This window comes from Odocoileus virginianus, chromosome 8 (assembly GCF_023699985.2).
Source record: "Odocoileus virginianus isolate 20LAN1187 ecotype Illinois chromosome 8, Ovbor_1.2, whole genome shotgun sequence".
NCBI lineage: Eukaryota > Metazoa > Chordata > Mammalia > Artiodactyla > Cervidae > Odocoileus > Odocoileus virginianus.
In genome coordinates, this window is record NC_069681.1 from 70,622,267 (window position 1) to 70,637,642 (window position 15,376).

A 15,376-nucleotide genomic window follows, 5' to 3' on the forward strand; every position below is an offset into this window, starting at 1 on the left:
TGCGCAGGGACGCGTCCGCGCCAGCACAGCAATCCCGCGGGGCGGGGTGGGGGGCCGTGGCCGTGGGCGGGGCTGCGGGCCGGCCCGGTCCGCGCACGCGCAGACGAGCGCTCCCGAGAGGCCCTTGGGCCCCCCCGCCGCGTGCAGGGCCGCCTCGAACCAGGAGCTGCGGGGCTGCGCACGTGTCCTCGAGGACAGGGGCAGCAGACTCTGCAGGTTTTAACGCGCACCAAGAGACCTGCCTTTTGCACTTCATTGTGTGTTTCACAAGCAGCAAGGCCCCGTCTGTTCCGTCTCCTCCGTCTAATGGAAATATACAGACCGAGGCTTCGCGCCACCGCTGCGTTTAAGTGAAGTCACTCAGTCGTGTCAGACTCTTTGCGACCCCGTGGACTGTAGCCCACCAGGCTCCTCCGTCCATGGGATTCTCCAGGCAAGAATACTGGAGTGGGTTACCATTTCCTTCTCCAGGGGATCTTCCCAACCCAGGGATCGAACCCGGGTCTTACGCACTGGAGTCAGACGTTTTAACCCCTGTGCCACCAGGGAAGCCCTAACCCCTGCGTTAGAGGCCTTTAAAACCCCGCACATGGGCCCCTCCACGGTGCGTCTGCCGGAGCCACGGTAGACCCTCGCCTGACACCTAGGGCTCCGGGGATCCGAAGATGCGGTCCCCGTGCTGAGACCACCTACAAGCTGGGCATGCCCTCCCCTCATGAAGCGGCAGCGCTGTGTGCAGCGACTCATGGGTGGGAGCGCGCCCTCCGCGCTGCTGGGTCAGAGCCGACGCCTGCGTGCTGACAGGAGGCGCTTGCAGACCCCGAGCAGTGTCCTGACTGTCCTCCCCCAGGGCCACCAATCCATGCAGCATCCTTGCCTGCCTTCCCCTCATCCTCCTTACCAATTCCGTCCTCTTCCCACGTTACCTTCTGTTGAATACCTTTAATCCTTTCTAGTTATAAGGTGAGGATATAAATTAAAAACAGGTTTGTCACTGTGGGAATACCGTAATTTCCACTTTAAATACGGCCCCCAAGCTTAGGGCAAACCATGCTTTCATTTTTTCTTTGATTGCTTGGATGACAAGTCCACTAAGCCGGATATGTCAAAATGAGCTATAATTTAGGAAAGCAGCAGGAAAGAAAACATATACATCAAGCTAAAAAGAATAAATATGAACCGAGAGACAATAACCGACTTTTATGGCAGTATATTTTTTACAGAGGTAGTAGTGTTCCATACATAGGACACACTGCCTTGGCTTATTCAGCAGAAAGGCTTATTTATGTTAAAGCAAGTTATTTTTGGATTAAACAGATCTATAATATTTTAAGCTTTCAAAGTTTCAACTGCTTTCACCATGAGACAATAGTTATCTGCCATTTAATGTGTATTACTGTTATTTTTATAATTAAAGTGACCACAGTTGTCAGAAGTTCAGATAGTTTCACCTCCACCAACAGTGCTGACTGCTAAGACAGCATGTCACATAATACATACATTAAGATTAAACTCTTCCAGCTGAAACGCTTGCATTAATTTAATAGCTTTTGCAAATCATAAAAAAAAATTTAAGATACCAAGAGGCAGTTTTATTATCATTGAAACAAAGGGGAAAGAAATTGCAGGAATTCCCTTGGCAGCCCAGTGATCAGGATGCAGTGCTTTCACTGCTGAGGCCCTGGGTTCAATCTCTAGTCAGGGAACTGAGATCCCACAAGCCCTGTGGCCAATAAATAAATAAAGGGAAGCTACTCGTCAAGTAAACTGGACTAGAAAGATACGTTCAAATCAACCTCAATTCAGGAATTACTCCTTTTGTGTGGCCCTGTGATACACATGACAGACCTGTGATCAATGAAAACCCTAAGAAGCTTAGTCAGAGACTGAGTCTATGTCTCCAGCCTGTACTCTGCCAGTCCCAACAGCTTCGCCAGGTCAGTCCTGAGAAAGGACCATCCCAGGCACTGCAGTTACAAGCAGTTGTGCAAATAAAACTGCAGCCCGAGAGGCAGGGCTTACTGAGAGGAGTATCTGAAAACTGACCTGGCAAAGCAATCAAGAGTGAACACCACCAAAACTTAAAACTGCTAACTACTACAGGAATAAAAGTATTTAGCACGTCCCTGTTTTAAACTCTCTCTGCAGGACTTCCCGGGCAGTCCAGAGGTCAAGACTGTGCTTCCAAAGCAAGGGCGAGGGTCCAATCCCACATGCTCCACAGCGAGACCACAACATATAAAAAACAAACGAACAAACAAAAATCTGTCTTTCCTTCAGGTTTTTTTTTTCATTTATCAGCTCTGAGAAGCATCAGTGCCTTAATCACAGTTCATTCTCTTGCTAGATGTTAAAAATAATTTACACTGAAAGAGTTCAGCAGGATGTTGACTTATGTGCTAGAAATGACAGTGCTTGCTGCCATTGGTATTGTATGGTGTTTCCAAGCAAAAGATTTTTTCCTTGATATCACCAAATACCTTTGCTTCCACTTTGCTTCCACTTAAGTTTTAAAAGAATTACCACTTGAGATTACAAAAAATGCACAGGACCCAATCTGAGATCCTATGTTTAAGAAACATACAAAAATGTTTCATAATCTAATTAATTCACCAAAGTCATCATTCATAGACCACACACTATAAACACACAATACTTAAAGAGAACACTAGGATTTTAAAGATGGTATCTAAGAAACAACACCAGACTTTTACATTCATGGCCTCTAAGACCATCTACAGCTCCCTCAAATGCCAGGTGATGCCAGGTTAAGGTCCCCCCCTTGAGAATGAAAGAACTCCACTGAATTCCTAAACAGCCTAATGTTTCTTTATCCATCCTTGGAGTAGAATTAAATCTCAACATAACCTAAGAAATCAACAAACATTCAAAGCAATATCAAATTTAAAATAAAAACTTTACCTTTCACGGAATATGTCTACAAGATTTAGGATTAGGTAAAAAAGAAAGAAAAAAGTACCAGCAGATGGTACTTTTCCATCTTCCCTGAAAAGTCAAGAACAATGATCCAACTACACTTACTACAAATATGCCTCCACTCCAGTGATTTAACTAATAACTCTGAAATTCTTTCTAAGAGTGTGAGCTGAGATAAAAACACATCTACTCAGTACAACAGAATATAAATGAAATTCTGATTTTCTCTTTGAATCTTGGACATTCTATTAATATTAGGATTGGGTATTCTCCCAGAAGGTAATGCAACTCCCTATTTTTAACTGTGCAGATATGTCCTCATGTTTTTTATTTAAAATTATTTTGACTGTGTAACGTCCCCAGTGTCAGTCATCCTTGGCTGGTCAGTGAAGTAGCACCATTCCGTAAGTTTCATATGGTAGTCTAGCTAAACTCCCATGAACAAATCACACATGATCAAAACAAAAATGTAATAAAAATATTTAGTGAAGACATTTTAACTCCCATTTATGAATTTAAAAATACAAATAAAATTTTATCAATTTGATATTCAGCTTATAACTGGCTCAATACACAGCCTTGATTTAATTCCTAGAATTGTACTATAGCATCTTTTGAAAAATTAAATGCAACTTTATATCTTTATTAATAATGTTAATAGAGGTGAATATTTAAACAGTATACTTATCCCTGGGTCTCTTAAAAAAACTGAAAAGTCAGTATAAGTTTAAAATTTTAATATTTATAAATTTAAAAAATTTTACACATGCTGAATGGTAGCAGTGCTAACATTTTGTGACCATTAAACCAGAAATGAAGCCAAAAAGCTCACTGCATGGAGCTTTTTCCTTTGTACAGAGAACCAAATCACAATACCAGTATTTGCAATCTGTCACCATCTTACATGGTAGATGACACCACACCAGGCAGCCTGGCTTGAGACACTGTGGGGCACACACCCCTCAGGTACAGAGCACAGACGCACTGCTGAATGTCAAGCTGGGACAGTCAGCCATCAGTACATTCTGACCGCTCCTAACAGCTGAGAGCCTAAGAACACAGATTGAAAAGAAAATCCAAGGCCAAAAGCTCTCCAATGCTGGAAACTCTGGGACCAGGTGAAGGGCAGATCACAGAGGGCAAGCGGGACATAGATGGTTTGGGGTGAGAGCCGTGGGGGCCGACATGCGGACCACCGTGCATCCACCTTTAATGTGCACAGAGCTGGAGACAAGAAACAGATGACGTCATCCATCCTCTGCAGGACACAGAGGATGCCCATCGTTAGGCTTTCATCTTTACCTGAACCAAATACAGTCTTTGGCTAAATGTCATGGATTCCCAGTATAACTGATCAGGAATACGTCACATTTCTTACATCTAAATTAAAATGTTTAGAGTTCAATTTGAACTACAGCACTTCAAACTAATTTCAGCTCAGCAATATACCTAAGTTGGATATTTTAAAATTTTAGAATATCAATTTTTAAAGAGTTCTTAGATGCAGTGTTTTCAGAACATAGTTATTACCAAGTCAGAGAATATCCACTTACATTTAAAAATAATTTAAAACATTATTATCATATCCTCAAATCACCTATGCTGTTTTACAGAGAAATTTACATAAAATTATAATATTAAGAACTCAAATTCCAAATTGGTTCCTTATTCTCTGGTTATGAAAAACCCCTAAGAAGTACTGAGGTTTCTTCTTCTGAACAGTTAATATTTTATTCAGGAACTTATAACAAGAATCATTGTCAGAGACAGCTAATTACTAAGATCTAATGACAACACCTCTAACAGCAGAGGTGACAAACAGAAACATGTAAAATTATGAAAATAATATTTTAAGGGTGCAACAGACCCTGCAGATTAAGATACTCAAACTTGAAATCCTTGAAACTGACAACTCATTTCCTTCAGTACTTGAGGGATTTATACAAGTATTAACAGACATGGAGAATATGGTCATATCAGAAATACAAAGACTTGACATTTTTGGTAGAAGAGAAAATCCAGCCAAAGACAGTAAGGGAAGTTAAGTAAAGCTGACTGGGGGAAAGATGTTTGGTTTTGAAATGCAAGCTGTGAAGAAAAAAAAAAAAAAAGGTAGTAACCACCTCCTCTGAACAGAGTAATGTAATATAGTTAAAAACACTGTTTACAAGGAAATAAGACTAAATTGTTAAAACTAGTTTGAAAAAAACTGCAAAGTTTGGAAATATGCCATGATTTCCCAGCCCATGAAGACCCAAATCAGTGTTGAAAAGATGCTGTCAGGTGTGCCCCAGGCAGCCAGCCGCCCAGGACTGCACACAGAACCTACACGCTGACCAGTCCTTCCCACAGAGCTGCTAACGCTTGTCAGAGGTTGTCACAGGAATACACACTGCAAAGATACACAGAGTCCGCAGGGACTGCGCCTCCAGACACAGAAGGGCCGAGGAAAATAAAACCCGAGAAAGAGAGCTGACAGCGGAGGTGAAAGGACGCCGTCCGTGAACCAGAGAAAGTATAAACACACTCATGTAGGAACTCAAATACGCAACGGTGTCCCTTGAATGTATAAAAATGGGGTACAAATAATGTTTTTGCTTTTAAAACTCCTTTGACAACAGTTTTAACAGTAAAAATCAATTTACTAGAATTAAGCCAGCGTTCTTCACACCCACTCAGCCAAGACCATAACAACAAAACCCTCCAAAACTGGGAAGCCAACAAACATAGCAAAGTAAAACACAACACTAAAGCTAAACAGGTGTCCAACCAGGAAAAGACACACACAAATGCCTGGAGAGAGCCTGGCTCCGACCACCCAGACATGGTGGCGGCCAGTCCTTCCAGTCTGCCACTAACCCACAGTCTTATGATACTTTCAGTAACATTTGGTCCAAGCTGAAGAAACTCTCAGTTCAACTGAATGGTTCCTAATGAAAACACAGTATCATGACAGAATATGGGCAAATTTAGCAAAGACATCTCTGTCCAGATGCCCTGTTGTTTACCAAGGCAGAGTTGTTTCCACTTATCTTTCCTTTTTTAATAACAACTTGAGTACAGTCTTGTCACAGTCAGAGGACTGGCCCGGTCGGCTGCATCTTGGCGCCCTTAGGCAGAGGGACAGGGATGTATTTAGATCACAACTGCTGGGCCCGAGGACACTTGGACACTGAAACACCAGAACAACACAAACAGAAACAGAGTGACTCCTGCTGCCTCTGACTTCAAGTTCTCTAAGGGAAGGAAAGAGAACCCTAAAAGTAAATGCACTGTCCCAAGTGTCTCAGGAAGGTGGTCATACGTGTACTTCTGGAAGAGGACACCAGCTTCCCCAGATGTCTTCTGAGATGTTTCTGTTCCACCTCAGTTGTTAACCAGCCATGATTGAATAAGAGAACATTCCACAAAAAGCTGAGGCTTTGCTCTGTGTCCAGTGGTGCCTGCATAGGCTGGGAGCCTGTAACTGACCAGAGCACAGGGCCCTGCACCGCACACGTCCTGTGACCGTGCTGTGGGTCCTGACCCACAGGGGCTAGGATCACACGCCTGCAGTACACAAATCCTGATTAAAAAATCAAAGGAGATCAAGGTGAACTTTTTAATCTCTTAAGTTCATGTGGCTCCTGTGAAATGAGGGTGATTACTGCTCTGACATCCCCACGTTTAAGTGTGTGTATGAACCAGCAATTCACATCCTTAAAAAGAGTTATTGCTTAAGCAAGCCATTCAGAGCAGAGTATCAGCCACAGGCCACAAGGGTGGACAGAAACAGAAACATACTCAGAAAGTTAGACTAGGTATGAATGAGCCTTTCATTTCACCCATAAAACCACAAAAACACAATAGAACGGGCCCTGGGTTCATAGCAGCCAACACCCTAACCACCTCTGAAGTGTCAAGACTTGATTTCTTACTAAAACAATCTGCTCCTTTTTGTAATTTCTTCTGAAAATTAAGGCAATGAAATGGCTACAGTTCCTAAAGTTATTTTCATGGAACAAAAATAGACACACATTTTCCTCCTCTGGTTCAGGCATCAGAGCAGGTTCACAGGACCTGCAGTGGTCAGGCTGCCGTGACCCAGCAGACAGGGGGTAACGAGAGGCCACAGACACCCACCCTGGTGCCCTTCTCTGGTCGGAGCACCTGCCCCTCCCAGGGAAGGACCGGACCGGGTTGGGGGGCGCGGGACACATTGCTAGAAGCGTTCATGTCTCCCGCACTGACTGACAGCTGCGGGGTGGCAAAGGAGAGGAGCTTGTTAAAATGAAGAATCCAGGGTCCAACAAACAAACTCTGAGGGTCCATGGTTGGGCCCCAGGGTCTACCCTTTCAACCAGCTCCTCAGTGATGTGCCGTCAACGGCCAGTGGCCAAGCAGACATCCAGCTGTTTGTAATGACAAGACTGGACGCTGGCGGCCACCTGATGCTCTGTCAAAGAGGGAAAAGGCACTGGGGATGTACTTCCTGGTGCCCACGTGTGTTTGCACACAGACTGAGTTTCATTTGACAAAGTACAAGCCCTACGCCGCACGGCGGCTGACGCCTACAGCAGAAGCCGATTTGAGCCGACTCTCCCCGCATCACACCCCGAGCTGGCAGGCTCTCCAGAGTCCGAGCGGCTGTGGGATTGATGAACAGGACAAGACTCTAGTCAACTTTCAGCAATTCAGTGCACTTCGCAGGAAGGGTCTGGTACAGCATAAAGCTCTGTTGTTTATTTTACACAAAGGAGACCACCAACATTTGCCATAAACTCTTCTAAACTCTTCAGGAAGGCCATCTTCTGCTTCCGGTCCAGGGCAGGGGGCGTGCTGCTTGCGGTCAACTTGTTGAAGGCATCAGCTAGCCTCTGGTAAATGACTGGGTCTTGCTGACTTGACAGCAGTGTTTCCACCAGTTCAGAGTACTCTGCCTGTTGAAGAGAGAAGGGCACAGAGCATCCGTAAGATAAGTACATAAGAGCATGACCATCCTCAGACACTACACAAAACACCAATCAGTGGGCTGCAGTGTCCAAAAGGCAGGCCAGCAGCTCTTCTGATCCTTGACACTTCCTGCTCTGAGCTTTTCCACTGGTAACTCACTGCTGTGTAACAAGCCTGTGAGGCAGACTCTGTTGACACCCCTGCTTTACAGACAAAAGCTCTCCACAAAGAGAGTCGAGGACATACCCAAGACCAGAGGCCTTTATCCAAGAACCCGGGTCCAGAGCCCAAAGGATCAGCTACCTTGGGCCGCCACCTCTCCCTGCTGTTTCAAAGCACTTTTTTTTTGCATTTTATGATACTCTTGGTGGGTAGATTTATGGTGGACTCCTGGGCCCTATGTCTTCAAGCTGACTCCCAGGTTTCCTTGAGGTTGATGCAGAAATCCTACCCGCATAGCAACAACAGCGCATGCACAAAGTGCAAACAGAAGCTGGGCGGGGGGCGGGGAGGGGCATGGCCCTGCCTCCCTTGTAGCAGAAGGGAGGTGTGCTCCAGGCTCAGTGGCATGGGACGGTAGTGGGAATGGCTTCCCTGCCTGTGACGCCCTCCACAATAAAGATAAGCGCCATGAAAAAGGCTGCTTTTACTCCTTCTCCTGAGTTTCTCAGGACATCATGAACCAAAGCGGGGAGGCCAGATGCTAAACCCATCTGGACAAAGAGGAGTGAGGCACACACCCCACCCCATGCCCCAGCATGGAGCTGGCCTAACTGCCCCCAGGAGGCAGGCCTGTGCACAGTGATTGAGTGTACACATACACACAATGACACGAGAGAGTGAGTGCGCACACACACACACACACACACACACGTCACTTCCCCAGTCACAGGAATAGCAGTGGCTCTGGGGCCAGACCAGCCAAGCCTGAGGCCCTGCCCTCTTTTCTACAACATGTGCCTGTGTTTTCTAAAAGGCCACCAAGATGTAATGGCTTATGTCCAGGGGTGGAGGAAAGACGGTGGAGGGAAGGAAGTAGGTGATGGAGGAGCACCACGCATGGCAGAGGTGAGGAGTCCCTGAGCCCCCTGGAGCCAGGTGCTGCAGGAAGGTAGTCTTTAAGTAGCACGTGAGGCTCTTCAAAACCTACCCTGGGTCCCAGGCCCAGCAAATGCACAGCCTCCGTACCTCCCCCACACCCACAGGCACCTCCCCACTGGGAAGGGGGACAGGGCGCTGTGGAAAATGGGCAGGCCAGTCAAACCCCTGTACTCCCCCCATCCCCGCCCCGTCAAGGGGGTACTGCACATGCCCTCCAGGCTCCAACCGCCCACAGCTGTCCACCCTGACCTAGGAGACAACACACTGTGGCTTTCCAGGCTTCCTGGGGGCAGACTCCTCGGAATTCCGAGGCTCCTGTATCTCGTTTCCTTGCAAAACTGTGAGTTTCTCAAGGACAGAGACCGTGTCTTCCAGCACAGGTGTTCAGGACAAGTTTTAGGGTAGCCATCAAGCAAAGGATGGTCATGACAGTGGAGAAGGGAAAGTAACTACTTATGAACAGTCTGTCAGATAAATACAGAGAATGCCTGAGCTACTGAGAACAAGGCTTCGAGGAAGGAGCAGACGCATGAACGCCCAGTCCCTGAGGAACAAGCAGCCCATCTGTCCAACACCCCCACCCCCGCCTCATGAGCCAGGAGAGGCCCAGGGACACACCAGTACCTGATGCAGGCACACCAGCGTGTAGAAGGCCTCGCCGGCCGCAGTGGTCATCTCCGTGCTGTGCTTCTGCAAAACCAGCATATCAAACACCAGCTGAAAGACAGAGCAACACCTCTCAATAAAGACATGGGATGACCGTACCACCCTTCAGTCCCTCCCCATGCCAAGAGGGAAAAAGAAGGTGGTAGTTATTCTTATTAAGTAACTCTAAAAAGTAAAGAAAATGGTTTTCTAAAAACCCAAGGACAAATGTGAAGATGTTACTGCTTGCTGTAGTAAATAAAGTTATCGGATTATCGAATCCTGGTACAGTCACCATGTGGAATTTCAAGAACACAAAGCGACAGAGGAGTGGTATCCGAGGAAGCTAGGAAGCTGAGCTCCAGAAACCTCAGTGGAAAGAAAGACAGCCTTGTCAGGGACAAAGCCATCAGAACCGCCTGGCAGGAAGGCCCAGAGCCTCACCTTGAGGAAGTGCCGCGTGGCCAGGAAGAGGGGCGCGTCCGTCTCCTGGGCTTTTGCACACTGCTCAGCTAATGGAGTCAAAGCTTCCAGGCACAGCTGGCAAACCTCCGAACTCATTCTGATCACCACGGTCAAAGAACAACGAGCACAGAGAGCCGTGACTCAGAACACAACACTTAGAGCTGTCAGCCAGTGGACGGCTGTTCTAGAAGTGAGTGCACTGAAGTGAGTACATGGGAGTTTGCTGAGTGAGGTGAGAGACGAGAATTCCCCATTGTGTCCCAGCCTGCCCGCATGGGGCCCAGGACTAGGGGTCTCCATGTGCTCTGACTGCAAAGCACACAACCGAGTAGGGCTAAGATCAGAGGCCAGCAACAGGGCCCAGCTCCACTGACTGGGCTCTGTCAGACAGGACTCTGGGACCAGGGACCAGAGACCCTGGGATCTGCGAAAGGAAGCCAAGGTGAGGCAAATTCATGAAGAAACACAGCATCATTGTAGCTAAGAGACGCTGCTTTTCAAGAAATAAGACTGAACAACAAAAGGAAAAACACAACTCCTGAAAATGCTTCTTCAAGCACCGTCTTTCCCCAGTGCCAAGTGCTCACGACACACATTTAAAGGATATGATGTCATTCCTAGTTCCAGGGAGTACATCAGACTTTTAAAAAGATCTTCAGGAAGCTGTGGTATTTTCTCAGGAAAAATCTCACAGATAAATGTGATTAATTTGTAGTATTGATTACACAGAGTTGGAAACTGAAAAAGAAATATTAAATATTTAGATGTTCAATACCTGTTTTCATTAGTGGAATAAAGCATTAAGCACCAAGCTTCTAATGGTTTGTTTCAAACATATACAGGATACAGAAAACACAAAGACACAAATAAGATGTTTAAAAAAAGTTACAATAAAACGAGTATGTTAGGAACTGATGGATCCTGTGCTGGGAACTAACAACCCTCACCCTGACCCTCAACTGCACAGGGTCTCCCTCCACACCCATTCTGTGTACACACACACTCCTCAGGGTCTCCCCCACCATTCTGTGTACACACACACTCCTCAGGGTCTCCCCCACCATTCTGTGTACACACACACTCCTCAGGGTCTCCCCCACCATTCTGTGTACACACACACTCCTCAGGGTCTCCCCCACCATTCTGTGTACACACACACTCCTCAGGGTCTCCCCCACCATTCTGTGTACACACACACTCCTCAGGGTCTCCCCCACCATTCTGTGTACACACACACTCCTCAGGGTCTCCCCCACCATTCTGTGTACACACACACTCCTCAGGGTCTCCCCCACCATTCTGTGTACACACACACTCCTCAGGGTCTCCCCCACCATTCTGTGTACACACACACTCCTCAGGGTGTCCCCCTATTCTGTGTAGCACATGCTCCTCAGGGTCTCCCCCCATTGTGTGTACACACGTCCCTCAGGCTCTGCCCCACATTCTGTGTATACACACGCTCCTCAGGGTCTGCCCGTCCCCCGCATTCTGTGTAGCACCCAGCCCCCTCTTCCTCTCCCTCCTACTCCTGGATGGTTCTGGGGTGGGCGGGGCAGAAGGGGTGTGAGGCCTCATCACCAGCACACCCTCCACACAGACTGGTGAGAGGAGACAAGGCCCAGTGCAGTCAGACAGGGAGCATGACCAGCTGAGTTAGCCCTGCTCTCTCCACCTGTTTGTCCAGGAGTGGCCGGAATGGACCCTGATGCCCAGCCCCTCAGCCTGGGCATGTGCTGGGGAAGTACCAGAGGACACATCTACATGTTCAACTACACACACACAACGTACTGTATCTGCTGAACACAAGAGACCAGCGAACACTAGCATTCGGTCTCTAGAAGACCCAGTCTTTCCCTGCCACCGAGGGACCAATGGGCACAGGGCTGGGGCAGGCCCAGGTGTGAAGGACACAGCATAGCAACACACAGGCTGTTTTCACGCACACTTCACAGGTACTGGCCCCTTAATTAAATCAGACATGCACTTGTGTCCCAAGTATCCTGAACCTTCACGTTCAAGCACGCATGGTTTCAACGTTGACATTCCTCTCTTCACGTGCCTTCAAGAGGTCCTGTGACATCAAAGGCAGGATCAGGTTCACTCCATATAACACAACGTCCGCCGCCGACACAGATCTGCTCGCTGCCGGCCCAGGCTCCTGACCTCTGAACACTTCATCTGCAATGTGACAACAAAGCAGTCTTACAGCTGCAACATCAACAGACAGATATGCTCTCCCACCTGACAGTGAAAGTGGAGTCACGCCCCAGGACAAAACAAATCCATGGGAGGATGACACAGACACCCGGGTCCTCCTTTCCTGCTTCGCTCTAAGGGTCTGAGCACTGGGTGCAGGTATTCTGTGCTGACATTATCATTCTACAGTGATGAAAGTAAAACTAGTGCTTCATCAACGTTTTTTGAAAAGTAATGGTGACTCCACTGACACAATGGTCATATTGTGGAGTAAATTATTTCCGTAGCAATATTCATTTTTCTCCTAGGTACGTGGGATTTTTCTAAGCTGAAAAGGAAGGGAGAAAAATACTGGAATATTACATAAAATAGAGGGTTTTTTTTTTTTTTAAGTTGCCAATATGACAAAGAATTACTATTCTTAATCCAAAAATGAGGCATAAATTACTAAGACTCCTAAGACCTAGATAAAGGGCCAAAATCCACAAATAAACATCTAAGAAACTGTATTTCAAATGTTCAATATTAGGAAAACAGGTGGGTTAACATGCAGCCATGAGAAAGTCATGAGATGTGTTAAAGACGAGGGAAAAGCTAACAATGAAAAAGGCAGAATATGAAATTAATTTGGACTATGACCACAAAAAAATTTTTACAAAATAACCTAAAGAGAAATTAACAAAAAGCAACTGAAACAGCTGACTCTGGATTAAGTCAAAGTATGGGTGGTTTTCGGTCTATATACTTCACATCTCTTCTACTATGAGATATTACACTCACAACAAGGAGGGGAAAAAAAAATGGGGTTAAAAAAAAAAAAAAACCTACCTCTACTTAAAAACCATGTTTTCAGTGTAATTCTGTCCTTCTCTCCAGAGGCTCAGCTCTAGCTGAGAGGATCCTACTGTCCACAGTCGGGCACTGCTGAACCTCAGTCCCACTGGTAGGAAGCCTGGGCTGCTCGTGGGGCTCCCCGCGCCCCGCACCTGCTCACGGGACAGGCTCTGGGCCCGGACTGGGGCACTTGGCTCTGCAGCCGCCGGTTCCCCCAGGAACGTCGCTCAGAGGCTCACTTTCAAATGTGCTTTGATATCTCACCCAGTGTGTTATTAATTTTATTTCATAATATTAAAATATTTTCTATCTCACCTATTACCTTTATTTTTAAAATAATCACTTAAAAACATTCTAATTTTACCATCTGTTTTATCAGCTAATGCTGCTGCTTTTTCATTTTGTACTTTAACTGTCTTCATTTTTTTTCCTTCTAGATTTCAACTCTACCCACCTTTATTCTTTTTACCCTTATTTTATACTTTCAATCCTGAGCATTTTGGCCTCAATTTCTTTTCTAACATGTTAAAATTATTTTAATCCTTTTGCTTTTTCATTCTGAAAACCTGCCTGTCCACAGTGACCCATAACCTCTTTTCCATGGCTCACTCCTGGGGTCTTCTGGCCCCTCCGAATGCCCTTCACACAAAGCTCTCTGTTCCTCCCAACTCCTCAACTCCAGTCAGGGCTCAGGGCTCGCGCACTATGGTCCACACTCCCCTCAGATGTCCACACACCAATGGGCACAGTGCTCGAACCTCAGCAAGTCGTGTCACACACACCCTTCGAGGGAAAGGTCAGAACAGCTTGAGGCATTAAGGGTCACCTGATCTAGGAAAGGTGACGCAGTGCCAGCCTGAAGGAATCAGGAACCCCAGGACCGACACCCATGTGAGCAGCCAGGCCTGGAGACAGTGGGCAGTGGAGGTCCGTCATCTCGGGGCCCTGACACAGGGCAGAGACTGCCAGAAACCGCTGGCGAGTGGACAGGAAAGTGACCAGTGCAAAGAACAGTGTCCAGTATCAGGTGTGCTGAGCCCAGGGGGTGGGAGGTTTCTGAGAAGAGGAGACAGCAATACCCACGAGGTCAAATCACCCAGATGCACTGGCCTGTGTCAGCGGAGGTGATGAGACCGCAAGTGATGAGAACAGGTACCAGAAGTACCTTGCAGCTCATCGTTAATCCACCTGAAACCCACCTGACTAGACAGGCACTGACCATCACACCCCCTCTATAGTGAGGGAGGCCCAGCAGAGCTAACAGACTTCCCCCAGGTCCTGCTGGTGGGGAGGCCCCAGCGCAGGGCTTCACAGAGTGGTGTGCCAGTGCCCAACTTCAGTGGCTCCCAAGCCACACTGACCAAGGGCTCGGGCTCCCTAGGCATACCGCAGAGGATACAGAGGAGCGAGTCAATTAAACTAACTCTGTAGACAATGGCCTCTGGAGTCCCATGAGGGGATGTGAGCACCAGCCCTGCTACCGGCTAGCTGTGCACCACTGGGCAAGTGGCACAGCCTCTCCATGCCGTTTCCTCCTCTCATGTGAGTGAGCAGTGGTACCAGCCTCATGCTGCTGGACAGGAGCATGCCTGGCACCGACCGGAACCTCATGAAGGGCAGATATCAGCACTGCCGCCCCGGAAGAGGAGAGCCCGGCACAGAGAGCGCTGGGCCCCCTGCCCCGCCCCCACAGCCACAGAGACCAACTCTGCCTACCATGTGAACAGAGCTTGCCGGGGAGGCCACACCGAAGCCTCGCACACGTTACCTGTGTCGCTGAAATCTATGAACTCTTTGGACAGAAGGTTGGTCAGAAGCTCCATGATGAGCAGAAGGTCCTGGTACTGCTCCTCTTCAGCTGTGACATCGATTCTCTGCCGCCCCAAGTTATTCTTTGAATACACTTGCAGCAGAGTGAGGCAGGCTTCATACAAGTTCATGGCTTTGGACTGCAAAAAAGCAGGCAGAAGTTACGCTACGAGGGAGAACCTGGCTGGGAAATAAACATAAATATCAAAGAACATTTAAATTCAGATATAATAAATTTACTCTAAATTCTGATAGTTGCTCTAACATTTGTTTTAAATTATATTAAAGCATTAATAAAAATGGAAAAACATAAGACTACAGTTGCATTTAAAGTATTAGTAGTCTAACATAAAATTTGACACTTTGTGTGAATTTGATAATACATACGAGAAAGACAGTATGATTTTGGCAACAGAACTGCTTTACTACTTCAACTTCTTGTATGACAAGTTTT

At 46.9% G+C, this 15,376-nt stretch overlaps 1 protein-coding gene across 4 annotated transcripts in view; it reads right to left on the reverse strand.

Annotated features, from left to right (window-relative positions):
- Positions 1-5,558: 5,558 nt before the first annotated feature.
- Positions 5,559-15,376, reverse strand: part of XPO4 (exportin 4) — an 86,502-nt gene continuing 76,684 nt past the window's right edge. For 3 of the 4 annotated variants that reach the window (XM_070471658.1, XM_070471659.1, XM_070471661.1), the window contains 6 exons: positions 14,882-15,062; positions 12,143-12,261; positions 10,687-10,818; positions 10,060-10,176; positions 9,595-9,687; positions 5,559-7,856 (listed from right to left, as the gene is read on the reverse strand). In XM_070471658.1, coding sequence (XP_070327759.1) covers positions 7,659-7,856; positions 9,595-9,687; positions 10,060-10,176; positions 10,687-10,818; positions 12,143-12,261; positions 14,882-15,062 — 840 coding nt within the window. In that variant the 3' untranslated portion in view covers positions 5,559-7,658. Of the gene's footprint in view, positions 7,857-9,594; positions 9,688-10,059; positions 10,177-10,686; positions 10,819-12,089; positions 12,262-14,881; positions 15,063-15,376 lie in introns of those variants that run through there. The other variant, XM_070471660.1, reaches the window with a different exon arrangement.